This window comes from Simochromis diagramma, unplaced genomic scaffold (assembly GCF_900408965.1).
Source record: "Simochromis diagramma unplaced genomic scaffold, fSimDia1.1 OVJJ01000433.1, whole genome shotgun sequence".
NCBI classification, from domain to species: domain Eukaryota; kingdom Metazoa; phylum Chordata; class Actinopteri; order Cichliformes; family Cichlidae; genus Simochromis; species Simochromis diagramma.
In genome coordinates this window covers 3,589,535-3,617,175 of record NW_024387031.1, presented here as the reverse complement: position 1 = coordinate 3,617,175, position 27,641 = coordinate 3,589,535, and the positions used below count along the sequence as shown (strand labels likewise).

Here is a 27,641-nt window from a genome sequence, read left to right as displayed (position 1 = left end):
AATGCATGTCTATACTCAGTATTTCTAATATAAATATCACTATGAAAAGCAGTGATATGTGTAACGTTACAGGATATATTAGTATTCTTTGAGCTGCAGCCTTAACAGAGAAATTGTTCAAGTTTCTATATAAAAATTAAGTTTCTTCCCACATGGACATGAAAGTGGTTTATTGTTTTTCTGTTTGGCATTTCTATATTTTATCATGTCCGCTAAATCATTTTGCCCTGTATCTGTTTGCCTTTAGAGTTTATCTGCTTTATGTTTGTGGTAATTATTTTTACGGTGTACATTCATTTTGACTGCCAGGCTGTGAGCATTGTGTGACGTGCTGAGTGTAGTAAATACCAATCAGCCAATCTGATAAGACCATCTATCCATCCCTCTTCAGTATGACTGAAATCATAGTTTCTTTATTGATTAATATTGTTGCTAAAGTATGTAAATGTCAGTACAGCTGAAGCACACAAGTGAGGTCAGTCTGACGGGCTCTTCACAGTCAGCTCAACACTTAGTTATTAATTTCTACTCTGCGACCAAAATACAAACTTACAGTGTTTGTCTTGAAATCTTTGCCTCTTTCTCTCGTGTAATGTATTTTTTTCTCCTTCTATGATATTCTTTTTGTCTTTAAATTAATCCTCATTTATTTTAACTTGAAGTTGTATTTACTTGTAAATGGAAAACTGGTAAAGGGACATAATCTATGAGGATCACTGCCCTCCAATGGACACAATGAGTAACTACTCTATCTTGTTAATGTTTGTCAGAAAGATATAATTCTGATAATCAGATAATGAAAAGAACAGTGCAGTGCTAATAAAGACAAGTAATGCTCATCATTTTATTCCAAATCTACACAGAGAAATGTGATTTTAAACTGTATTCAGCTGAATCATTCGTTTTAATTCTCCTTCAGAACTTGACTGCAGTGAACGCTTAATGACGTATGTAAATCTGTTTTTAAGAACAGTTGTGCTGACAATAGATGGTGTTTCAATACCTGATCAAGAGTTGTTTTCTTTTCTTTAATACATAATCAACTGAGATACTTATATCTACCACATGCATAGTATATCCTTTGTAAAGTACCATATTAAACAATATACTTATCTTACATTAGTGTAATTGTAGTGTGAATTTCACTTAGTGTTTAAAGCTTACTTTTCAGTTTTTATCCAAATATTAGTACAAAACAGTTCTGTAAGTGAAAGTTACAAAAATGCATCTTTCATCAATGAGTCCGTGTATCTGCAGTTACACAGTTTCTCTAACAGAAGGAGATTCTTCCACCTGCACAGAACACAGATGCACTGAGGAACCACATGAATGGTGCCAGATTCCACAGCCAGGATAAAGAGGTTCAGTGAATGTGATGTGTGATGTGTTGAAGGTGTGGAGGTGGATCAAAGAGTCACTGGAGACATTGTAGAAGGACAGAGTGCCAGCAGGACAGTCCACATACACTGCTACTCGCTTAGAACCACAGGGAGGAGACGAGGAGGAGGAGGAGGGGTGTGTGGTGGGGCATCCGCAATCACACCCGCCGTGTTAAAACTCGGGGACTCAGGGGTTGGGGTTGTGTTGTGGTGAGATGTGAATAAAGATGGCTCTAAATGATACTCTGTGGTCCCGCCGTGCCTTATTCTCGCCACAGGGTGAATGGGTGATTTTCTCTGATTGTGATACACGGCATAGCCACGGGCATTAGAGCAGTCCAGACTCCAGGACTGAGGATTCTCTCCAAATCTGCAGTTCCTTCGTTCTCCTTTCCTTCCTATTCCTCTGTATCTTACTGATATATCAACCTCACCTGTCCACTCCACCTCCCAGTAACCACGTAAAACATCTTTAGACAGCAGCTGACACCAGTCAAGAAATCTGTCATCATGATGAGGATAAATCAGATCGTTTCTCACATGTGTCACCTTCCTGTTGTTGGTAGACAGTTTGAGGTTTTTGTTTATAGTGTTTGTGTCAACTATGAGTTCACAGAAATCTGTCAAGAAAAAGAGACATAATGCAGCTGCAGTTATTAATCAGTTAGTCACGATTCAGAATTTATCACAAAACACAAACACCACTATTGAAGGTTACAAATGCTCTTCTTATGGCCTCTGACGGTGGACTCATTTTTGTACTTGTCCTGCTACACTTCCGTGCACCATTTAGTACTGTTGACCACAATATTTCAGAGTACACACTAACAATAAGCTGGACTGAGTTTAAAAACACCACTGCAAGTTAAAGGGAAGGTCCAGAGTCGTCTCCATTTTTTGAGGCGGCTGTCTTTTAACATCTGTTGGACAACGCTCCGGATTTTCTCTGAATCTGTTGTGGCCAATGCCCCTCTCTCTCTATGCTGTTGCATGCTGGGGCATAAACTGATGTGCAAGGCCAGTAATTTTGAGGGGACGGAGCTGGACTCCCTTAAGGTGGCACCAGAGAGGTGGATGTTATCCAAGATAAAGACAATGCTGGATAATATCTCCCACCCACTCCATGACATGCTGGCCTGTCATAGGAGCACATTCAGTGAAGGACTGAGATTACCCATAATGCACCACTGAACTACACAGGAAATCATTCCTGCCTGTCTCATATCTCACTGTACAACTCCTCCATCTGATGCACAGTACACAGTACAATAGTTAGACCGTTTTGCATATTTTCTACATTGAAATTGACAAATAACAAAGTTTTACACTTTAGAACAAAAATGTCAATCACATATATTTAAACTATGTAATATTTATAATAGAGCTATTTATATATATTAGAGCTATTGCTTATATTTAGTAATTTTGTAATCAATTGTATTACTTAATTTAGTTCAGCCTGTTACTGTCCTTGTTGTCTTGGAGCAACTGCAACTGTGTAATTTCCTTAGGGATTAATAAAATATTGTGATTCTGATTGTTTTATTACAGCAATTAGAGCAGGCTGTAGGTATTACACTGCAGTGGCAGTCATACATTTTCACTGCTATGCAGACGAGACTCAACTTTATCTATTCATGAAGCCAGATAACACACACAAATGAGTTAAACTGCAGGAATGTCTTAAAGCCATAAAGATCTGAATGACCTCTAATTTTCTGCTTCTAAATTCAGATAAAACTGAGGTTATTGTACTCGGCCCTGAAAAACTTAGAAATATGGTGGCTGTTGTGGTGTGTAAACTGAAACAGAAATCTACCATCTGTTCACTTGACACTTGATAATGTCAAAATCAAAAGACAGATGAATTTTTAAAATGGGTTTTCATGAAAATATTTAAAAAAAAAAACACTTACACTTCTTCAAACCTGGTTTCAACCACTTGGCTCCAGCAGGTTCCACCCTGAAATGACAAGTGTAAGCACCATATCTTTCAACATGTAAACAGACATTACATCTAGTGTATCAACATCCACCGTAATTCTGCTCAGTCATTAACAATAATGTCATCTCACCAACCTTAGGGTTTCCAGTTTCCAGTGCTGGTCCTTTACTCCAGCCTGAAGCTCCACTCCTGCATCGTCTGGATGATTGTAACTCAAGTCCAGCACTTTCAGTTGAGAGGGATTGGAGTTCAGAGCTGAGGCCAGAGAAGCACAGCCATCTTTTGTGATCAAGCAGCCCGACAGCCTGCAGGCACACAAAATGGTGCAAGTCAAGCGATTTGAGGCTACTACAGGAATAGAGAGGTTACTGCATCACAAGACTAAGATATTGTTAAGTTCTGTGGGATTAAGCAAATTACTATCATTATTTTTTTCTTTACTTTTAATTCATACCAGTAATCAGATAATACTGCTGTTCAATTAGAACACAATATTACAAAGTAGTACTATATCAAAACAAAAAGTACAAAAAAAATAATAGTAATTCTTTAGTTAATATATCACTGTAACTCAAAATGTAAAGACTGATTCTACAGGCTAATCCCAACCTGTATATATATATATATATATATATATATATATATATATATATATATATATATATATATATATATATATATATATATATATATATATATGTGTGTATATGTATATGTGTATATGTATATGTGTGTATATATATATATGTGTGTATATGTATATATGTGTATATATATATGTGTGTATATGTATATATGTGTATATATATATATGTGTGTATATATGTATATATTAGGGGTGCAACGATATTCGTATCGATATTGAACCGTTCGATACAGTGCTTTCGGTTCGGTACGCATATGTATCGAACAATACAACATTTGTAATTTATTTTATCAACTTTCCTTCTGACGATGCTATCTGTGTTGAGCGCTCAGTGAATCTGCGTTCGACTACTCCGCCTAGGCTGCACTGTCGAGCGCAGATCCACTGAGCGCTCAACACAGACAGCATCGTCAGAAGGAAGAGCGCAGGGCAAGCTAGCAAGACAGAAGTTAAGCTCTCCTTGCAACATTCAGATCTGGCGTTTGGAATTATTTTGGTTTTCATGTGACGTATGACCCTGAAGGTAAGCGAGTCATGGACTAAAGTAAAACAGTATGTTGGATGTGCCATGCAATGCTCAATTACATGGGTGGGAACTAGTGTGTTAGCGCAGTTAGCTCGTTAACGTGTTTGCCGTCTAGCCCCATGCACGGGGCGATCAGCGGTAGCTCGTTAACGGAGATTTGCCGTGTTGTGGCGTTAAGGTCATTTCAACGAGATCAACCTGAAAGCACTAGTGGGAACACAACGAATATGACTGCACATTTACGCCGACATCATCCTAGTGCAAAGACAAGGAAAGACAAAAGCAAGCATGCTACTAACTTTAGCCGAGTCATTTAGACAGCTGTTAGCACATGACTCTCCTTATGCTGCTGAGAATATAGCCCAGAAGAAGCGGATAGTATAGCTTTTATTTTGGAAAGAGACATTTCTCTGTAATAAACTCTTTTCCAAAGATGAGTGATTCCTCAATAAGATACAGGGCTCGCAATATCGCTAGCCCGACGTCCTGGGGCTAGCGATTTTTTTCAGTCGGGCTACCAAAATCTATCTCTTCCCTGCCCGTCGGGCTATTGTAGGAAAAATATATGTCAATGCTTTTGCATTCTTTCAGAAATGTAGCTGGGTAATTATGTCATTGGCATCGGTGAGCCACTGTCAATATGTGACATATTGAAGTCGCGTTTGAATTTGCGCTTGTTTTTTTGCTTTCACTTTGCAATCGTGCGAACTGTGTATAGAGAGCGACAGCACTGATCTGTGAGTGATGATAATTTGTGCACCAATTCCTCTGACATCGTCTTATTAATCGTTAGCTTACTATGCAAACATGACAAGTGAAATCTCCTGCAGCAAGCTTAAACATGTGAGAGGTTGATCGCGCAGAGAATCGCTGAGCTTATGTGAGTGAGCGTGTAAAAGCATTTCAGTTCTGCTGAGCCAAATAAGACAGGTCAGGGTGAAGAAGTGACAGCCAAAGAAAAGCTTACCACAAAACGGAGAAGTTATGACAAATCAGAGTATAAGGCAAAAAGAAAGTGCAGCTTTATGGTTTCATGGACAAAAGAATTTCTGTGGCTGCAATATGACGAGCTAAATAACCAGGGCTGCACATAAGTGGTCCGCAAGTGCGCATTCGCTGTCAAAATAAAAAACACGCACAAGGGTTAGGGTTAAATTTAAAAACTGTACTTTTGAGTTAAAATATATATTTATAATTTTAATAAATGACAAATTAAAAAGGCATGAACATATATATATATATATATATATATATATATATATATATATATATATATACATCCAAGAATACATTGGGAAGATGGCCCCAACTGACCGAGTGCTCAGTGAATACCTCAGGCAGCAGAAACCCAAGAAAGAGGAGGGAGACGAGGAACCATCATGGAAGGACAGGCCCCTGCACGGTATGTACCACCGGCAGATAGAGGAGGTGGCTGATATCCAGAAATCCTACCAGTGGCTGGACAAAGCTGGACTGAAAGACAGCACAGAGGCACTAATCATGGCAGCACAAGAACAAGCTCTGAGTACAAGATCCATAGAGGCTGGGGTCTATCACACCAGGCAAGACCCCAGGTGCAGGCTGTGTAAAGATGCCCCAGAGACAATCCAGCACATAACAGCAGGGTGCAAGATGCTAGCAGGCAAGGCATACATGGAACGCCATAACCAAGTGGCCGGCATAGTGTACAGGAACATCTGTGCCGAGTATAACCTGGAAGTCCCGAAGTCAAAATGGGAGATGCCCCCAAGGGTGGTGGAGAATGACCGAGCTAAGATCCTGTGGGACTTCCAGATACAGACGGACAAAATGGTGGTGGCTAACCAACCGGACATAGTGGTGGTAGACAAACAGAAGAAGACGGCCGTAGTGATCGATGTAGCGGTTCCGAATGACAGCAATATCAGGAAGAAGGAACACGAGAAGCTGGAGAAATACCAAGGGCTCAGAGAAGAGCTCGAGAGGATGTGGAGGGTGAAGGTAATGGTGGTCCCCGTGGTAATCGGAGCACTAGGTGCGGTGACTCCCAAGCTAGGCGAGTGGCTCCAGCAGATCCCGGGAATAACATCGGAGATCTCTGTCCAGAAGAGCGCAGTCCTGGGAACAGCTAAGATACTGCGCAGGACCCTCAAGCTCCCAGGCCTCTGGTAGAGGACCCGAGCTTGAAGGATAAACCGCCCGCAGGGGCGTGCTGGGTGTTTTTTTTATATATATACACGGTTCGATATTTTTTCGATACAAAAAAAATGTTCATGCCTTTTTAATTTGTCATTTATTAAAATTATAAATATATATTTTAACTCAAAAGTACAGTTTTTAAATTTAACCCTAACCCTTGTGCGTGTTTTTTATTTTGACAGCGAATGCGCACCTGCGGACCACTTATGTGCAGCCCTGGTTATTTAGCTCGTCATATTGCAGCCACAGAAATTCTTTTGTCCATGAAACCATAAAGCTGCACTTTCTTTTTGCCTTATAGTCTGATTTGTCATAACTTCTCCGTTTTGTGGTAAGCTTTTCTTTGGCTGTCACTTCTTCACCCTGACCTGTCTTATTTGGCTCAGCAGAACTAAAATATATATCTGTCTGTGAAGGTTCTCAGTCATCCAGGTCATCGTAGTCAAATATATATCCTGCTGCTTTTACACACGCACTCACATAAGCTCAGCGATTCTCTGCGCGATCAGCCTCTCACATGTTTAAGCTTGCTGTGGGAGATTTCACTTGTCATGTTTGCATAGTAAGCTAACGATTAATAAGACGATGTCAGAGGAATTGGTGCGCAAATTATCATCACTCACAGATCAGTGCTGTCGCTCTCTATACACAGTTCGCACGATTGCAAAGGGAAAGCAAAAAAACAAGCGCAAATTCAAACGCGATTTCAATATGTCACATATTGACAGTGGCTCACCGATGCCAATGACATAATTACCCAGCTACATTTCTGAAAGAATGCAAAAGCATTGACATATATTTTTCCTTCCTACAATAGCCCGACGGGCAGGGAAGAGATAGATTTTGGTAGCCCGACTGAAAAACATCGCTAGCCCCAGGACGTCGGGCTAGCGATATTGCGAGCCCTGTATCTTATTGAGGAATCACTCATCTTTGGAAAAGAGTTTATTACAGAGAAATGTCTCTTTCCAAAATAAAAGCTATACTATCCGCTTCTTCTGGGCTATATTCTCAGCAGCATAAGGAGAGTCATGTGCTAACAGCTGTCTAAATGACTCGGCTAAAGTTAGTAGCATGCTTGTTGTTTTTGTCTTTGCACTAGGATGATGTCGGCGTAAATGTGCAGTCATATTCGTTGTGTTCCCACTAGTGCTTTCAGGTTGATCTCGTTGAAATGACCTTAACACCACAACACGGCAAATCTCCGTTAACGAGCTACCGCCGATTGCCCCGTGCATGGGGCTAGACGGCCAACACGTTAACAAGCTAACTGCGCTAACACACTAGTTCCCACCCATGTAATTGAGCATTGCATGGCACATCCAACATACTGTTTTACTTTAGTCCATGACTCGCTTACCTTCAGGGTCATACGTCACATGAAAACCAAAATAATTCCAAAAGCCAGATCTGAATGAGGGTGGGGGAGGTGCCCTGCGCTCTTCCTTCTGACGATGCTGTCTGTGTTGAGCGCTCAGTGGATCTGCGCTCGACAGTGCAGCCTAGGCGGAGTAGTCGAACGCAGATTCACTGAGCGCTCAACACAGACAGCATCATCAGAAGGAAAGTTGATAAAATAAATTACAAATGTTGTATTGTTCGATACATATGCGTACCGAACCGAAAGCACTGTATCGAACGGTTCAATATCGATACGAATATCGTTGCACCCCTAATATATATATACATACATACATACATACATACATACATATATACATACATACATACATATACATACATACATACATACACATACATACATACATATACATACATACATACATACATATACATACATACATACATATACATATATATATATATATATATATATATATATATATATATATAGAATAGAATAGAATTCAACTTTATTGTCATTGCACATGCACAGGTACAGGGCAACGAAATGCAGTTTGCATCCATCCAGAAGTGCTTTAGTGATATAGATATATTACTATATATATTAGCAATAATATAGATATGTGAGCATATTACAGAAATGGGTCTATTATGGTATGTTATAATGTACACGGTATGAAGTATGTTGTGAATATTCTATAACTATAAGTATGTACAGGCTGTAGTGAGTACAAGCTATGTACAGCTATGTATGTATATATATATATATATATATATATATACACACACACATACACATACACATATATGAGGGGTGAATGACTGACCTTCAAGAAACCTTTATTGCATTGAGATGTCAGTGTATTTATGCAAGTAGTCTTTTATTGCTAACAACAACTCAGCTTCAACCTGGGACATTATTTCTGTTTGCAATATTCAAATCCATACAAACACATTTATATTTGAGGTGAATTTCACAAAGTTTTAGTTTTTCTGGATTGAGCAGTTTGTGCCAGTGTTACGTTCCCCTGAGGGGTCTAGGCGGTGAGGGGAAAGTAACAAAAAGTGACCGGGTCAGAAAAAGGAGTCAAGGAGGCAAAAGGGTTAAATCAAAGAGTTTTATTAAAGTTCCCTTTCAAACTTAACTAAAAGAGACGGACAAGCTGCTATCACCATTTAAGAAAAACAAAACTCAGGCGTTGGTCAATAAAGTAAAACGTAAGCCAAAAAGAAAGAGAGCAGCTCACTAGCTGTAACCACTCACAAACACACACAGCTCACTAGCTGCAAACACCGCAAACACACACACACAGCTCACTAGCTGCAAACACCACAAACACACACAGCTCACTAGCTGCAATGGCACTCTGGCCCAGAGCTCACCTTTCCCTGGGCTTAAATCTCCTTAATTACTGACGTGAGTCAGCTGTGTAAAAGGGAAAGGTGGCACCTCAGGCAGAAGAGGTAGTGTGACACGCCCACACAGGCACCTTCAGGAGGAGGCCCAGCTAGGGCCGTAACACCAGTGAACAACTGTTTGAAACTTGCTGGTGGCAAGGAAACCCACTTCGTGTTGAATACAAAACAACATACGTTCCAGAGTCGTCTGTTTCTAATACCAGTTGTGCTAACAAGACAGCACAAAGACAGAAGGTGTATTTCAAGAGTTGTTTTTTCCCCTCTAATACTAAATAAAATGATTTATACATATCTACAACACACCCTTCTATATCAATTATATAATACTGCATGTATACTATGTACATAAACTAGTGTTGTAAAATAAACGTTTAAAGTTTCATTTGGTCTTCAAAGTTTACGTTTTCGATTTTGTCCCATTTCAGAGAAAAAAAAAAGTGAAACTATAAAACATACACAGATGCTCCAAATATTAAAACAAAAAGTGAGAGTGAACATGAAAGACATCTATCTTTAAACAACCAGGCAGGTCAGAATTGTTCACATAAGACACTAAAGACACTCAGCAGTTGCAGAATCACTGCAATAATGAGACACAATCCTAATTTAAAGACACAATCTTTGAATTCTTAAGAAATCCGTCATGTAGACGTTAAACGTGATTCTGAGTCCATGAGAGCCTGCAGATTTCTCTGTGCATCTGCAGTTACACAGCTTATCTAACAGAAGGAGATACTTCTACCTGCACAGAACACAGACGCACTGAGGAACCACATGAATGGTGCCAGACTCCAAAGCCAGGATAAAGAGGTTCAGTGAATGTGGTGTTGAAGGTGTGGAGGTGGATCAGAGAGTCACTGGAGACATTGTAGAAGGACAGAGTGCCAGCAGGACAGTCCACATACACTGCTACTCGCTTAGGACCACAGGAAGGGGACAAGGAGGATGAGGGGTGAATGACTGATATTCTCTGATTGTGATACACAGTGTAGCCGCGGGCATTAGAGCAGTCCAGACTCCAGGACTGAGGATTCTCTCCAAATCTGCAGTTTTTTCGTTCTCCTTTCCTTGCTATTCCTCTGTAACTTACTGATATGTCAACCTCACCTGTCCACTCCACCTCCCAGTAACACCGACCATGTAAAACATCTTTACACAGCAGCTGACACCAGTCAACAAATCTGTCAGCATGATCGGGATATATGAAGTTGTTTCTTGTATGTGTCACCTTCATGTTATTCATAGACAGTTTGAGATTTTTGTTTATTGTATTTGTGTTGACTGTAAGTTTAGAGAGATCTGTCAAGAAAAGAGACACAATGCAGCTGCAGTTAATCTACCAGCTGTTCCTTTAACACTTCACAATATCAGTGATAATCTTAAGAGAATGACACCAAAATATAAAGACAGCTTAATATTTACTGTTTTATCTTTATGAATTAAAAAAACAAAACACTTACACTTCTTCAATCCTGGTTTCAACCACTCTGCTCCAGCAGGTTCCACCCTGAAATGACAAGTATCAGCACCATATCTTTCAACATGCAAAAACAGAAATTACATCCAGTGTATCAACACCCATTGTGCTCAGTCATTAACAATAATGTCATCTCATCAACCTTAGGTTTTCCAGTTTCCAGCGTTGATCCTTTACTCCAGTCTGAAGCTCTACTCCTGCATCCTCTGGATGATTGTAACTCAAGTCCAGCACTTTCAGATGAGAGGGGTTGGAGTTCAGAGCTGAGGCCAGAGAAGCACAGCCATCCTTTGTGATCAAGCAGCCCGAAAGCCTGGAGGCACACAAAATGAGGCTGGATAAGCTACTAAAGCAACAAAACGCTGACGTACTGTGATCTATCATTTAATTAAGCTGATTATTATCATCACATTTTGTTTCTTTAATTATAATCCAGACCATTAACTTCAACCAATAATCAGGTGTCCCAATAGAAAACGTAATAAAAATAAATATTATAATATAACAATGTAAGCAGAGAAACAGTCATCTTAATTCACAGTGTAAATACTGATTGCAGAGGCTAATCTTAACCTGAGAGTTTCCAGTTTGCAGTGTTGACTTTCCAGTCCAGTGGACAGTGCCTTCACTCCTGTATCCTTCAGGTTGTTGTTATTCAGGTCCAGCTCTCTCAGACTCGATGACTGGCAGGAGAGAGCTGGAGAAAGAGCTTCACAGCTTTTTTCTGACAGGTTGCAGACACTCAGTCTGAAAAGACAATAATGAATAGGACACAATGATTGGTTTGAATAAACAAATAATCTAATAATGAGCATAAAATCTTATCAACTACAGTGGTATGCAAAAGTTTGGGCACTCCTGATAATTTTCATGTTTTTCCTTCATAAATCATTGGTTGTTTGGATCAGCAATAGTGTGCAACAGTTACTTAAACTAAATTAGGCAGGTGCATAAATTTGGGCACCCCAACAGAAAAATTACATCAATATTTAGTAGATCCTCCTTTTGCAGAAATAATGCCTCCAAACACTTCTTATAGCTTCCAATGAGAGTCTGGATTCTGGTTGAAGGTATTTTGGACCTTTCGTCTTTACAAAACATCTCCAGTTCAGTCAGGTTTGATGGTTTCCGAGCATGGACAGTCACACCATAGATTTTCAATAATATTCAGGTCTGGGGACTGAGATGGCCATTCCAGAACATTGTACTTGTTCCTCTGCATGAATGCCTTAGTAGATTTTGAGCAGTGTTTAGGGTCATGGTCTGGCGCAACATATTAGAAAACAAAATTGGCTTTTAAGTTATCTTACTGTCAAATCATACATTTTTATACAGATACTTTAAAAGTCTCAGATTATTTGTAAATAATAGGCTCAGATTATTTACAAACTCTACTGTACAATACATTTTTTCCCATAATTTTCTATGAGGGTCATAGTGATGTACAAATACAGGTAGATGTTTTGTTGAAATCACATCCCAGACAATTTACACAGGATCAAATTAGGTAAGGGTAAAGCACTAGTTCAGAATTCATACCTTGTGATTTAAAAGGCACTGAGAGAATTTTTAGATAATGTCTTGTATAAATAACTGAATTAAGAAAACCATGTACCCATAAATTGAATAAATATATTTGATTTATGCAAGCATGTATACTGTGGTTAAGTGCTCTATATGCCATTAGCAATCATGAAGTAACTCAAATGGCTCCAGATGGCCAAATATAAAAATGTTGGTACTTGTATCTGCTTTTAAAGGATCGATAAAGTTTTCTGCTGTGCTGTTTTACTCCCACAACTATTCCTCAAAGTCACAACATTCAATTTAATTCAGTTTTATTTATACAGCATCATATCACAACAACAGTGTTCTCAAGTCACTTTATATTGTAAGGCATCCCCCCTTCAATAAATCTGTGGCTATATGAAAATCTGTGGCAATGTCGGACTCTGTAGTTTTCTCTGGTCCCCTCCCCAATCAGACCAGGAGTGACATGTTTAGCCGTATGTTCTCCTTAAATTGCTGGCTGTCTGAGTGGTGTCCCAGAAACGATGTGGGCTTCATAGATAATTGGCAGACCTTCTGGAGGAAACCTGGTCTTGTTAGGAGAGACGGCATTAATCCCACTTTGGATGGAGCAGTTCTCATTTCTAGAAATTTATTAAACCCCCCCAAAATATGACTATCCAGAGTTGGGACCAGGAAGCAGAGTTGCAGTCTTACACGCCTCTCTGCAGCTTCTCTCCTCCTGTTACCCCCCTAAAACCCCATTTCCATTGAGACTGTGTCAGCTCCCAAACAGACGAAAAAATAAAAAACAGCAATACACAACTTAAACATAAAAAAAAATCACAAAGAAAGAACAATACAGTATCCACATCTGAAACAAAGAGTAAAACAGTGAAATGTGGATTATTAAATATTAGGTCTCTCTCCTCCAAGTCTCTGTTAGTACATGACTTAATAATTGATCAGCAAATCGATTTACTCTGCCTTACAGAAACCTGGTTGCAGCAGGATGATTATGTTAGTTTAAATGAATCAACACCCCCGAGTCATTCTAACTACCAGAAATCTCGAAGCACAGGCAGAGGGGGCGGTATGGCAGCAATTTTTCACACCAGCCTATCAATCAACGAAAGACTAAGACAGACTTTTAATTCATTTGAAAGCCTGATGCTTAACATTGTCCACCCCAGCTGTAAAACTCAGAAACCAGTCTTACTTGTTATCATCTATCGTCCACCTGGACCTTACACAGAGTTTCTGTCTGATTTCTCAGACTTTTTATCTGATTTAGTGCTCAGCTCAGATAACATAATTATTGTGGGTGATTTTAACAATCATGTAGATGCTAAAAGTGACAGCCTCAACATGGCATTTAATCTGCTATTAGACTCAATTGGCTTCTCTCAAAATGTAAAAGAACCCACCCACCACTTTAATCACACTCTAGATCTTGTTTTAACACATGGCATAGAAACTGAACATTTAACAGTGTTTCCTGAAAACCCTCTCCTGTCTGATCATTTCCTGATAACATTTACATTTACAATAATTGATTACACAGCAGTGGAGAGTAGACTTTATCACAGTAGATGTCTTTCTGAAAGCGCTGTAACTACGTTTAAGAATATAATCCACCCACAGTTATCATCTTCAATGCCCTGTACCAACACAGAGCAGAGCAGCTACCTGAACGCTACTCCAACAGAGGTCGATTATCTTGTTAATAATTTTACCTCCTCACTACGTACGACTCTGGATACTGTAGCTCCTGTGAAAACTAAGATCTCAAATCAGAAGTACCTGACTCTGTGGTATAGTTCCCAAACACGTAGCCTAAAGCAGATAACTCGTAAGCTAGAGAGGAAATGGCGTGTCACAAATTTAAAGGATCATCATTTAGCCTGGAGAAATAGTTTGTTGCTTTATATGAAAGCCCTCCGCAAAGCCAGAACATTTTACTATTTATCACTGATTGAAGAAAATAAGAACAACCCTAGGTTTCTCTTCAGCACTGTAGCCAGGCTGACAAAAAGTCAGAGCTCTTTTGAGCCAACCATCCCTTTAACGTTAACTAGTAATGACTTCATGAACTTCTTCACAAATAAAATTTTTATCATTAGAGAAAAAATTACCAATAATCATCCCGCGGATGTAATATTATCTACAGCTACTCTTAGTACCATTGATGTTAAGTTAGACTCTTTTTCTCCAATTGATCTTTCCGAGTTAACTTCAATAATTACTTCCTCCAAACCATCAACATGTCTTTTAGACCCCCATTCCTACAAAATTGCTCAAAGAAGTCCTGCCATTAATTAATTCTTCAATCCTAAATATGATCAACTCATCTCTAATAATCGGCTATGTACCACAGGCCTTCAAGCTGGCAGTAGTTAAACCTTTACTTAAAAAGCCATCTCTAGACCCAGCAGTCTTAGCTAATTATAGGCCAATCTCCAACCTTCCTTTCATATCAAAAATCCTTGAAAGAGTAGTTGTCAAACAGCTAACAGATCATCTGCAGAGGAATGGCTTATTTGAAGAGTTTCACTCAGGTTTCAGAGCTCATCACAGCACAGAACCAGCTTTAGTGAAGGTTACAAATGATCTTCTTATGGCCTCTGACAGTGGACTCATCTCTCTGCTTGTCCTGCTAGACCTCAGCGCAGCATTCGATACTGTTGAGCATAATATTCTATTAGAGCATGCTGTAGGTATTTCAGGTACTGCGCTGCAGTGGTTTGTATCATATCTATCTAATAGACTCCAATTTGTGCATGTAAATGGAGAGTCCTCTTCACACACTAAGGTCAGTTATGGTGTCCCACAGGGTTCAGTGCTAGGACCAATTCTGTTTACATTATACATGCTTCCCTTAGGCAGCATCATCAGAAGTCATAGCATACATTTTCACTGCTATGCTGATGACACCCAGCTCTATCTGTCCATGAAGTCAGATAACACACACCAATTAGTTAAACTGCAGGAATGTCTTAAAGACATAAAGACCTGGATGGCCGCTAACTTTCTGCTTCTTAATTCAGATAAAACTGAGGTCATTTTACTTGGCCCTGAAAATCTTAAAAATGTGATATCTAACCAGATTCTTACTCTGGATGGCATTACCTTGGCCTCCAGTAACACTGTGAAGAACCTTGGGGTCGTTTTTGACCAAGACATGTCCTTCAATACACATATTAAACAAATATGTAAGACTGCTTTCTTCCATTTGCACAACATCTCGAGAATTAGAAATATCCTGTTTCAGGGTGATGCTGAAAAACTAGTTCATGCATTTATTACTTCTAGGCTGGACTACTGCAATTCATTATTATCAGGATGTCCTAAAAACTCCCTGAAAAGCCTTCAGTTAATCCAAAATGCTGCAGCAAGAGTACTGACAGGGACTAGAAAGAGAGAGCATATTTCTCCTGTATTGGCTTCCCTTCATTGGCTCCCTGTTAAATCCAGAATTGAATTCAATATCCTGCTCCTCACATACAAGGTCTTAAATAATCAGGTCCCATCTTATCTTAATGACCTTGTAGTACCATATCACCCTATTAGAGCACTTTGCTCTCACACTGCAGGCTTACTTGTTGTTCCTAAAGTATTTAAAAGTAGAATGGGAGGCAGAGCCTTCAGTTTTCAGGCCCCTCTTCTGTGGAACCAGCTTCCAATTTGGATTCGGGAGACAGACACTATCTCTACTTTTAAGATTAGGCTTAAAACTTTCCTTTTTGCTAAAGCATATAGTTAGGGCTGGATCAGGTGACCCTGAATCCTCCCATAGTTATGCTGCAATAGACGTAGGCTGCTGGGGGATTCCCATGATGCACTGAGTTTTCCTTTCCAGTCACCTTTCTCACTCACTATGTGTTAATAGACCTCTCGGCATTGAATCATATCTGTTATTAACCTCTGTCTCTCTTCCACAGCATGTCTTTCATCATGTCTTCCTTCTCTCACCCCAACCGGTGGCAGCAGATGACCCCGCCCCTCCCTGAGCCTGGTTCTGCTGGAGGTTTTTTCCTGTTAAAAGGGAGTTTTTCCTTTCCACTGTCACTAGAGTGCTTGCTCATAGGGGGTCATATGATTGTTGGGTTTTTCCTCTGTATCTACTGTACAATATAAAGCGCCTTGAGGCGACTGCTGTTGTGATTTGGCGCTATAAAAATAAAATTGAATTGAATTGAATATGTAAAGAGCAGAGTTTTTTGCACACACTGAAAATCCTCAAAAAGGAAACAAAGATACCAAAAAGAGAAAAATTAAAAATAATCATAAGAACTGACCTCAGAGTTTCTAACTTTCGTAACGAATGCTCTAGTCCATCTGATAACAGTTGTACTCCTGAGTCCCCTGCATTATTGTAGCTCAAGTTCAGTTCTTTCAAGTGGGTAAGGTTAGAGTTGAGAGCTGAGACAAGATACCTACAGCCATCCTCTGTAATCTGACAGCCTGACAGTCTGCCGAACAAGAAAACAACACAAGTCCAATTTATTTTCATTTTCTATTTTCAGTATCCCGAGCTGAAAAATTTGTAAAGGATAGTGCTTAGTTAGGGATGAAAGAGGGAGGACACATGACACTCATTGTGATTCCATAACCTGTTTTTTCACAGGTTAAAGATTGTTAAATGTTTGATCTGACCACATCAGTTATTTATATTATTTATCCATACCTTAGAGTTTCCAGTTTACAGTGTGGGCTCCCCAGTTCAACAGAAAGTGCTTTCACCCCAGAATTCTGCAGTGTGTTGTTACTCAGGTCTAGCTCAAGCAGACTAGAGACTGGGTTACTGAGAACTGAAGTCAGAGCTTCACAGCTTGTCTTTGAGAGGTTACAGTCAGTCAGTCTAAAAACAGAATGTGAAAAAAAAAACAGATTTTTAAATACTGAAACAAAAAAAATGCTGCTTTCCTGTTTTCAATAAATGTGTACCTGTCTGTGTACTTACATGGCTTTTTTGGAGGCTTTGATCACTGGCAGCAGCCTCAGAAGAGCCTCCTCCGAAGCAGAGTATTTCTTCAGGACAAACTCATCCAGATCATTTTCTGATGACAGTAAGATGAAGACCAGAGCTGACCACTGGGCAGTAGACAGTTTATCCACAGAGAGGGTTCTTGAACTCAGGGACTGTTGGATCTCCTCCACTAGAGAACGGTCGTTCAGTTCATTGAGACAGTGGAACAGATTGATGCTTTTTTCTGCAGACAGATTCTCACTTATCTTCATCTTAATGTACTGGACCGATTTTTGATTGGTTTCTGAACTGCTTTCTGTCTGTGTCTGCAGGCCTTTTAGAAGATCCTGATTTGACTGCAATGAAAGACCCAGGAGGAAGCGGAGGAACAAGTCCAGGTGTCCATTTGGACTCTGCAAAGCATTGTCCACAGCACGTTGGTAGAAGTCTGTTTTTACAATCTTATTTTTAGGCGTTTCAGATGTCTGAGATGCTGTTTGTTCCTCTGGTAGCACGCTGACTCCAGAGTTGATGAAGGCCAGATGGACATGAAGAGCAGCCAGAAACTCCTGAACGCTCAGATGGATGAAGCAGAACACTGGGTTCTGATATAGCCCCTTTTCCTCTTTAAAGATCTGTGTGAACACTCCTGAGCACACTGAGGCTGCTCTAATATCAATGCCACACTCTTTCAGGTCTGATTCATAAAAGATCAGGTTTCCTTTCTCTAGCTGGTCAAAAGCCAGTTTTCCCAGTGATTCAATCATCTTCTTGCTTTCTGGACCCCAGTGACAATCTGTCTCAGCACCACCATCATACTTGATCTTCCTTACTTTGGACTGAACCACTAGGAAATAGATGTACATCTCAGTCAGAGTCTTAGGTAATATTCCTCCCTCTCTGGTTTTCAACATATTCTCCAGAACAGTAGCAGTGATCCAGCAGAAGACTGGGATATGGCACATGATGTGGAGGCTTCGTGATGATTTGATGTGGGAGATGATCCTGCTGGCCTGTTCCTCATCTCTGAATCTCTTCCTGAAGTACTCCTCCTTCTGTTCATCGGTGAACCCTCTGACTTCTGTCACCATCTGAACAAACTCAGGAGGAATCTGACTGGCTGCTGCAGGCCGTGTGGTTATCCAGACATGAGCGGAGGGAAGCAGTTTCCCCCTGATGAGGTTTGTAAGAAGCACACCCACTGAGGCGGACTGTGTAATATCAGTTAGAGTTTCACTGCGGTGGAAGTCCAGAGGAAGTCGACACTCATCCAGACCATCCAAGATGAACACAACTTGGAAGTGTTCAAACCAGCAAATTCCTGCTTTTTTGGTTTCAGTAAAGAAGTGATGAACAAGTCCCACCAAGCTGAACTTTTTCTCTTTCAACACATTCAGCTCCCTGAATGTAAATGGAAATGTAAACTGGATGTCCTGGTTAGCTTGTTCTTCAGCCCAGTCTAGCGTAAACTTTTGAATTAAGACTGTTTTCCCAATGCCGGCCACTCCTTTTGTCAGCACTGTTCTGATTGGTTCATCTCTTCCAGGTGACTTTTTAAAGATGTCTTCTCGTCTGATTGTTGTTTCTGATCTGTCTGGCTTCCTGGATGCTGTTGCGAGCTGTCTGACCTCATGTTCATTATTGACTTCTGCAGTCCCTCCCTCTGTGATGTAGAGCTCAGTGTAGATCTGATTCAGAAGGGTTGGGTTTCCTGCTTTAGCGATCCCCTCAAACACACTCTGGGACTTCTTCTTCAGATTACTTTTAAGTTTACGTTGACATTGTGGAGCAAAAAGTTCTAAATGGACAGAAATTGCATCAGTGAGCAAAAATCTACCAAATAAAAGCACAAACAAAGTTTACAGTAGTAACAGTACTGTATATGCCTTGTGAACAGTAGGTGCTGTTATTTTCCCATCTTGGGATAATCATGGCAGAAGAATTCAGAAGGTAGCAGAAATATAATGAAGTACAACAGAATATGCTGTTATGGTTCTTCTCTTGTTATCAATAAAAGAGTAAATGAACCAGTAATTTAAGAATTAAAGTAAAAAAAATGAATTTGAAAAACAAACAAACAAAAAAAAACAGTGCAGTATAATTTCATGTTCGTTTAGTGTTATTGGATACACTTAGAAGAGATTCTCATTTAATCTAAAATGTTCAGTTCCTATTTTGGGAAGGAAAGTGTAACCTAGGTTATTTTCACATTTTTCCATAGCAACTGTGATTCAAGTCCAATGTGGTGGATGACTCTTGAGCAACCTCTGCATGGTGTCATGTGACAAAACTCCTTAAAAAAAGATACTGAACATTTTATTGATCCTTGCAGGCAGCGCAATTTATAAGTGCAAGTAAATAAAGGACATTTCATATCCTTCTTTTTTAATGTGTTACTGTAACCAATTATAGACCACCTAATTTGAAGTCTAAATCTACTGAAACAAGGTACCAGCAGCAGCAGCAGCGCAATAGTAGTGACACGTAAGCATAAATGTAGCTCAGGTAGTGTTTTCACTGGAAATTTCAGTATAAAACAACTGCTAAATACTTTATTTTAACAACACCTAAAGTAACTAAAACTGGTAACTCTTTAGGAACTGCACAATAATATCACATTATAAAACATATTTTACATAACAAGAAAGAGAAACTGTCAAAAAGTTAACAGAAGGAGAGGGAGAGAGAGCCTGAGCCCGAGGACGGCCATTGCAGGGACAACCGCGACCCCTACTCAGAGAAGAGCAGAGGAGAGCCCCGCAGGCTCCACCAGAGCAGTCTGAGCTCCAGGCACACAGACCCGAGACCCAAGTGCCCTCCACCCCGCAGCAGGGGCCCAACAGTGCCAGGGGGCCCATGTCCTGCCAAGCAGTTTAATTTTATTTATACAGTGCCAAACACAACAGTAGTCACCTCAAGGCGCTTTATATTTTATACCAGGGGTGGGCAAATCCAGGCCTCGAGGGCTAGTGTCCTGCAGGTTTTAGATATCACCCTGGTTCAACCCACCTGAATTAAAGGATTAGTTCATTACTAGGCCTCTGGAGAACTACAAGACATGTTGAAGAGGTAATTTAGCCATTTGATTCAGCTGTGTTGGATCAAGGACACATCTAAAACCTGAAGGACACCGGCCCTCGAGGCCTGGAGTTGCCCACCCCTGTTTTATACTGTAAGGTAAAGACCCTACAATAATACAGAGAAAACTCCAACAATCAAACGGCCCCCTTGAGCAACAACTTGGTGACTGTAGGAAGGAAAAACTCACTTTTAACAGGAAGTAAACTAAAAACTAAAACCAGGTTCAGAGAGGGGCAGCCATAGTTAGTGAAAAAACTAAGACCACTCAGTGCATAGGAGGTCTCTGAATGGTCTGGATATGGACCACCAGTGACGCTGACCCCAGCCAAATCCAAAACCAGTGAAAAAAAACATCAGAAAGGATGAGGAGAGAAAAATGTCAGTTTCTCCACCTTTTGGGTGTTGCCTCATTGTTCCCCTTCTAGTACACCTGTTGTTATTTCTTGAACATCAAAGCAGTTGAAACAATCCCCAGAAGTTGAATTAACCTGTTCCTTTGTTATTTTTTGGGCAGCGTTGTTTCTTTGGTACTATATTGCTATTAGATACTGACAGACAGCGCTTGTTTGCAGACATGCCTGGGTTTGTCTCATGCACTAGGGAACTTAAATTGCATTGCTGTAGAAATTATATCATGATGCGACCCTTATATCACATACTAATTTATATTTACCATAGACAATATGATATTGCACAGCCCTATTTAAGAATTTCTACACTCACAGAAATCAGTTATTAGGTTTTTTTTTTTTTTTTGGGGGGGGGGGGGGGGTTAGGACCAAAACTGCTAATGTGATGAGTGCTAATGTGCTAAGTGAGGAATTTTCTAAATAAAAGGCAGAATCGGTATATGGTTCAGGAACTGAATTTTTAAATAATTGCACCCAAACAGATCAAATATAGTACAATATGCAATTCCTGTCAACTGCTCATCCATGAAAACACTGATAAATAACTGCAATGATCTGTCACATTTACTGATCAGGCTCATTTTACTTACTGTTCTGCAGACAGTCGGCCATGTCGTTCTGTTTCATTTTCCTCAGGAAATGCAGGGCGAGCTTCACCAATGCCTCTCTGTTCTTGTGTTCTTCACCCTCACCCCCCAGCAGCATCTCTTCCTCCATCTGACTCTCTGAGTTATCTGGAAACAACATCTTCTGGATCTTCTTCAGCTCATTTTTCACAAAAGTGATAATGTTGTCCTCCAGCAGCTTGAACAGGATATATCAATTAATGAAACCAGATTTAAATCATCACAATGACCATCAGACACAAGTGCAGCATGGAGATGACTGGGAACAAAACACATGTAAAAGAAGTTGTTGTACACACCCTAAAGACTGAGTCCGGATGTGATTGATGCTGCTGGGCAGGCTGATCACTTGGAGCCTCTGTACTTTCCTCGTCAAATCTGGAAGAATTGTGAAAAATTAGCTCCCATCATATCTGTTCACACAAAACAACCACAAGGCAAAGGTCCATCTAGTAACATTTGGTCTCAAACAGTGAACGTGAGTGACTGTGAGCAGTGAGTGATGCTGAAGCTTTTAAGAATTAACAGGTTTCTGTAGCTTTCAGCATCCTCAGCTGGGTCTAGTCCTAACAGCTTGCACTAACTCCCCCTCCTTCACTGTAAACTTCTGAAGTTCTCTGAAGCAAGTCATCTACAACCTCCTACTGCTCCTCTTTAGGTTCTCCGACTGGTTATACTAGAAACTTCAACGTTTCACTAAGATGAGCGCTAGTATTCAGTTTTCACTATCATCCTGAAGTACTTACGCCTCGTTAACAGAGTCGATTTCATCGCTGGAGTTATGAAGAACAGATTCATCGCACGTTGTGGGTGCTGATGAATCAGGTTCAGAAGATGCTGGTATCTGTTGTAACCTGAATAACAGCAGATAAGGTTAACTGAAGAAGAAAAGATGCCCCTTGGCTGCAGTGAGTGACAGATGTTATTGTAAACAGCTGGGGTCCGTTCTTCGTACCTCGCTAAGTAAGTTAGCTGGATTTGATTGTTGACGATTTAGCGTGATCTTGGATCGTTCGGTTCCCCGAAGCTCATCCGGGACTTGCTGTCATAACAACAGATCCGTAAGCGTAAACCTGCTTGGGAGCAGGCTTACTTTATGTAAACAGGATTAGATCGCGGCCACTCAGGTATGTCCGCTTCATCGATACGAAAGCAACAGCGATATTTTTCCACTGTTATTCCATAAATAAATATTATCAATGTAACTAAAGATAATGCAGTATTTGATTCTTTTATTGATTTCATACAGATACATACAGGTCATTTCCTAAAAAAAGGGAAATGTACTATTAATCATTCTATTTCATGTATTTGATTATTTCAGATGTAATTCATATTTTAGAGTAGTAATAGTAAATTACTTCATGTAATCAAGATGAGAGACCACGGCTATAAAAGCGAAGGTGGATTTGGGAAGTCTGTCAATTCAATTCAATTCGATTCAATTTTATTTATATAGCGCCAAATCACAACATAAGTCGCCTCAAGTCGCAGCCATGTCCTGTCCGTATACGCGAGCAACCCATTGTGGAAGGTGCAAGATTGATAAGCAGAGTTTTCAGAATTCAGCGTATATTGCGGGATAGACAGGATCCTTTAGCTCAGCGCGACAGTGTGCTCATAGAGAGATATCGATTTTCCCGTGAGGGTATTATTTACTTAACCAACTTTTTGACGAGGGGGTGCAGGACCACCACCTGTCTTTTTTTGCTCTGCCCTTTTCTTGGTTGCTGTTATAAACAAACAAACAGATTATTTCAGGGTCTCTTTTCAAGACACTAAAAGCAATATAAGTGATAAATATTACCATTCTGTAGAATATTCTTATATTTCACTTTTACTTGTTCCCATGTTCTAGTGGGTCCTGTTGTGGCTCTAATGTGAAAGAGGATATAATGTAATATAATATAATATGATATAATATAATATAATATAATAAATTTACCCTACCGCCTACTGGTGTTGGCCAGAGGGGCCGATGGCGCGATATGGCAGCCTCGCTTCTGTCAGTCTGCCCCAGGGCAGCTGTGGCTACAACCGTAGCTGCCTCCACCAGTGTGTGAATGTGAGAGTGAATGAATAGTGGCATTGTAAAGCGCTTTGGGTGCCTTGAAAGGCGCTATATAAATCCAATCCATTATTATTATTATTATTAAATTACTTACGAGTTTAATTTGTCAGCAACTTTCTGCCAGCCCTCTCTCCTTGCTTTTGCAGCCTTTGCAGTGTTCCCTTGCGTTTTAATTAAACTCTGAAACTCCTGAAATCCCTCAATCAAGAGTTCTTGCTCTGCTGCCGAAAAATACTGAGCGCGCTCCTTCGACATTTTCGCCGACCAATCAAAGGGTTGCCGATCAATGTTTCTACTATCGATGCGTAGCCCCTGTTAAGCCACCCAGTGATCTCACATTACTTCATCCAGCTATACTAATCGTCAACAACAGGTGTGTTTGGAGAACAGGAATAGCGAGCTCAAAGTTGGCGCGATGATTTGATCTTGGATGTGTCATTTGATCTTGGATGTAGTAAGCGAGGTACGAAGAACGGACCCCTGATGTCTGGCTTGGTGGACAGATGTGCTACCACTACATCTCTATGTTCAGGTTTCTTTTAGTCACAACATTCTCAACCACATGCTTCGTCTCCTTGCAGCTCTGTAGAGACAAACACAATGAATAATTAGTAAGATGTAATGCAACGACTTACTGTTTCACACGTAATCTTTGTAATAAATTCACGATCACATCCATGATCCAGTTCTTTATGAAGGATAACCAGCTGCATATGGGCAAGAAAACACATAATTACAATGAACAGCATGAAGTTAATTAACTCCTGGTTAAAATGTTTTATTTGCTAAAGTCCAGTTAAATATTTCTGGTAGCTTTCCATCCTTACCCTTCATTAGCAGGCAGGTTCTGACTGTTCTCTGTATCTCGGCTGAAATCAATATATCGCTCATTTGAGCTGCTGCTCATCGTGGACACACAGACGGGTTCAGGTTTAGGAGATTTTTTTCTCCGATGTTTCCTGATAAAATATCGGTAAATGTATCAAAGGTCACACATTCAGCTTAACTATAAAACATTTTAATAGAGAATAAATTGTTAAGTTTTAATGCTGACAACAACTCACTTTGTGTCTTGTGATCCTTGTTTGAAGTCAATATGTCGCTCATTGGACTGGTCGCTCATCATTGACACACAGCTGGGTCCGGGGTTAGAAGTATCTGGAATCTGATGACCCCTGATACAACAATAGGAAATGTATCAAAGGTCACAAATTCAGCTTAACTGTCACAGATTAAAATAATATAATAAATAAATACAGTGGTTTGAAAAGTATTTGCCTCCTTTTCTTTGTAAAATTTACATGTTTCTGGCACACACTTGACTGCAGTCTACGCTGCCAAGGGTGGCACAACCAGTTATTAGGTTTAGGAGAAAGTACTTTTTCCACAAAGGGCAGGTAGATTTGATAGATTTTTGGCCTAAATAAATTTAAATGAAAAACTGCATTTTGTATCTTCTCAGTTTGTTTTTGTCTAATATTAAGATTTGTGTGGCAAATATGCAAAAAAAAAGGGGCAAACAATTTTTAACATATATGTTACATGTCTGACAACAACTCACCTTGTCTCCACTGGTGCTTGTTTGAAATCAATATATCGCTCATTTGAGCTGCTGCTCATCGTGGACACACAGACGAGTTCAGGTTTAGGAGATTGTTTTCTCTGACGTATCCTGATAAAATATTGATAAATGTTTCAAAGGTCACATATTCAGCGTAACTGTTAAGTTTTAATGCTGACAAAAACTCACTTTGTTTCCTGTGCTCCTTGTTGGAAATCAATATAGCGCTCATTTGATTGGTCGCTCATCACAGACATACAGCTGGGTTCAGGTTCACGGTGGGCTGTGTGGGGTCTGTGCTGCTTCTCTGGGCTTCACACACACAGTTTTACATGTGAATAAAAATGATGGTGCAGTGATTTAAATGCAGAGCTGTAGGATGCAGAAGAGTCCCTGGCAGTAAAGAAAGTCATCTGACCTCTGAGCTTTGGTGATCTCGTCTCCACACAGAGTGGCTTTAGAGGGAGGAGGAAGCTCCACTTTGTTCTCACACAGCGACATCACAGAGTCAGCTGAAGCACAGAAACCTGCAGAAAAAAAAAGATTTCTACTCATTGTGAGTGTCACAAACTCACCGCTCTGAGTGAAGCAAATCAGAGTCAGAGCCCAGCAGTCAACCGTAGGCCTTACTCACCTCTACACGGAGACAATCATCTGCAGCTTCACAAAGCCATAAAATGAAAGTAAATAATAACCAGGAAGCGATGACGTCACTGCAGGCTTGCTACGACTCTTCTTTTATTCTTTTAAACATGTAGGAGTAATACTGCCCCCTGCTAGGCTGGAGTGGGCAGGATAGGCAGGATTTTTAAATGGGCCAAGAAATTCATCCACAAAAACATAAAAAAAAGAGCTACTTTACTGTGCTTCATGTCACTCCATCAAAGTTTGTTCATAACTTTAAAAATGAAACTTTTTGCCTACAGTTTATACCGAGTGCCTCAGTTTGACCAAACACTTCACAGTGTAGAAATGTTTTCCTTTTGTTCCACGTGCTACTATTCTTCTCAGTGTCCACAGCAAACTCCTGAGACGTGCATTAAAAATGAAGGCAGAAGTTACAGAGAGGGAAGGATTTAAAAAAAAAAAAAAAAACACAAAATTTTAAATTTTGCAGCCACAATAAGTCAAAGTGTGTCTCATAGTTTCACCGGTTTTATTTGTCAGCCAAGCAAACAAATCGTCTCTTCTCCTTGAACTTTGCGTCTGCCACACTAACACCAACACCCAAAACAACTAAGTGCTGTATCCTACCAGACCTGAGTCCACATTAAAGGAAAATCTGTTTTTATGTTTTAAATAATATTACAGATTTGTTTTATGTGTCTCTGTGCTGTATCAGTAATAATCTCAGGCTGCCAGCCCCTATTAAAATTCTCTTGCTCCCCCCACTGCCTGTCAGCCAGGTCAAAGCAAGAATTTATGAACCCATTATTGCTTGAAGTGAGACAAATATAATAACTAATAATATAAACTAATAATAATTTTTTTTTAACTACATGCATGAGCATCTGTGCCACAATCAAAGCAACACTGCATGAATATTACTGGTCAAGTCAAAAACCATAAACTGTGCACAGTATTGTTTATCTGCAAACCAGAAGATTTTCCATAATAATAATTATAAAAAAAAATAAAGTTATACTTGCAGAGTTCTTGCAGTATAACGTTAATGCAGTATTTGCTGGGATATGCAGTATTTACAAAGGTTGATTACAGTTTATTCCACAATGTGGCAATGTACCACCCTAAATGACACCAACGCGCAGCTGTTTTCATTATTAGGCGGTTTTTCTTTTTGTTAAGGAGGACCTGCTGCAATAGAAACTCTGCTTGAAGTTCCAAAGAAGAACGATTTACATTAACAGTGTTCATTATTAAACTGTTATATGAAAAATGTGTAAATGACTAAAAATAAGCCTTCTTACTATTACAAATTGACTAAAGAGTTTCAATTTAATTGATTCATTTTATATTATTTATACAGCGCCAAATCACAACAACAGTTGCCTCAAGGCACTTTATACTGCAAGTTAGTAATACAAAGAAAACTCGACCAATCAACCTTTGATGACAGCAGAAAGGAAAAACTGTTTTTAGCAGAAAGAAACCAGACCCAGTATCAGGGATGGGGCAAAGGCACGCTATGGAAGAGAGCCACAGATTAAGAAGAAACACTCAGTGCATCGTGGGAAGATTTGTGCGAATAGCAGCTTCATTGAGTTGTGTTGCTAGAGGCTGCCCCCTAGTGGGTGTTGTGAGCCCTTAGAGGGAAGTTGAGGTGAAAATAACAAACAGCTTTCACTGTAGTTATGAGAGTGACTTTAGAGCTCCAGGTTCTTATCAGCTGACTGCAGGCAGAAAGTCAACGCCTGTCTGCAATTCTACTGAAGCCAGAGTCTTCGCTTTAGGCCTCAGATATGACATGAAAATCAGCTCTCGTACCACGTGTCGACATCACGAAGTATTTATCTGACAG

The 27,641-nt window shown here is 39.9% G+C and overlaps 2 protein-coding genes across 6 annotated transcripts; both read right to left on the bottom strand.

Annotated features, from left to right (window-relative positions):
• Positions 1-1,469: 1,469 nt before the first annotated feature.
• Positions 1,470-8,957, bottom strand: LOC120740570 (stonustoxin subunit beta-like). The gene is made up of 4 exons (XM_040043018.1): positions 8,932-8,957; positions 3,459-3,692; positions 3,296-3,342; positions 1,470-1,999 (listed from the first exon to the last, which is right to left on the bottom strand). The coding sequence occupies exons 1-4, from the start codon at positions 8,955-8,957 to the stop codon at positions 1,470-1,472; spliced, it is 837 nt and encodes a 278-aa protein (XP_039898952.1).
• Positions 8,958-9,325: 368 nt separating this feature from the next.
• On the bottom strand, positions 9,326-26,791 carry LOC120740641 (NLR family CARD domain-containing protein 3-like). Of its 5 annotated transcripts, XM_040043100.1 has the most exons (17): positions 25,797-26,791; positions 25,581-25,689; positions 25,352-25,474; positions 25,163-25,273; positions 24,666-24,776; positions 24,429-24,560; positions 24,237-24,308; positions 22,277-22,384; positions 21,830-21,908; positions 21,495-21,708; positions 17,408-19,211; positions 17,132-17,305; positions 16,743-16,916; positions 11,509-11,682; positions 11,078-11,248; positions 10,919-10,965; positions 9,326-10,757 (listed from the first exon to the last, which is right to left on the bottom strand). In XM_040043100.1, exons 2-17 carry the CDS (start codon positions 25,661-25,663, stop codon positions 10,174-10,176), a joined length of 4,161 nt encoding a protein of 1,386 aa, XP_039899034.1. In that variant the 5' UTR covers positions 25,664-25,689; positions 25,797-26,791; the 3' UTR covers positions 9,326-10,173. The 5 variants fall into 5 exon arrangements, with proteins under 5 accessions (XP_039899034.1, XP_039899036.1, XP_039899033.1 ...); XM_040043102.1 differs by lacking the exon at positions 25,797-26,791 and having other exon boundaries at positions 25,352-25,485; positions 25,581-25,773; XM_040043099.1 differs by lacking the exon at positions 25,797-26,791 and having other exon boundaries at positions 25,581-25,773.
• Between the last annotated feature and the right edge of the window lie 850 nt (positions 26,792-27,641).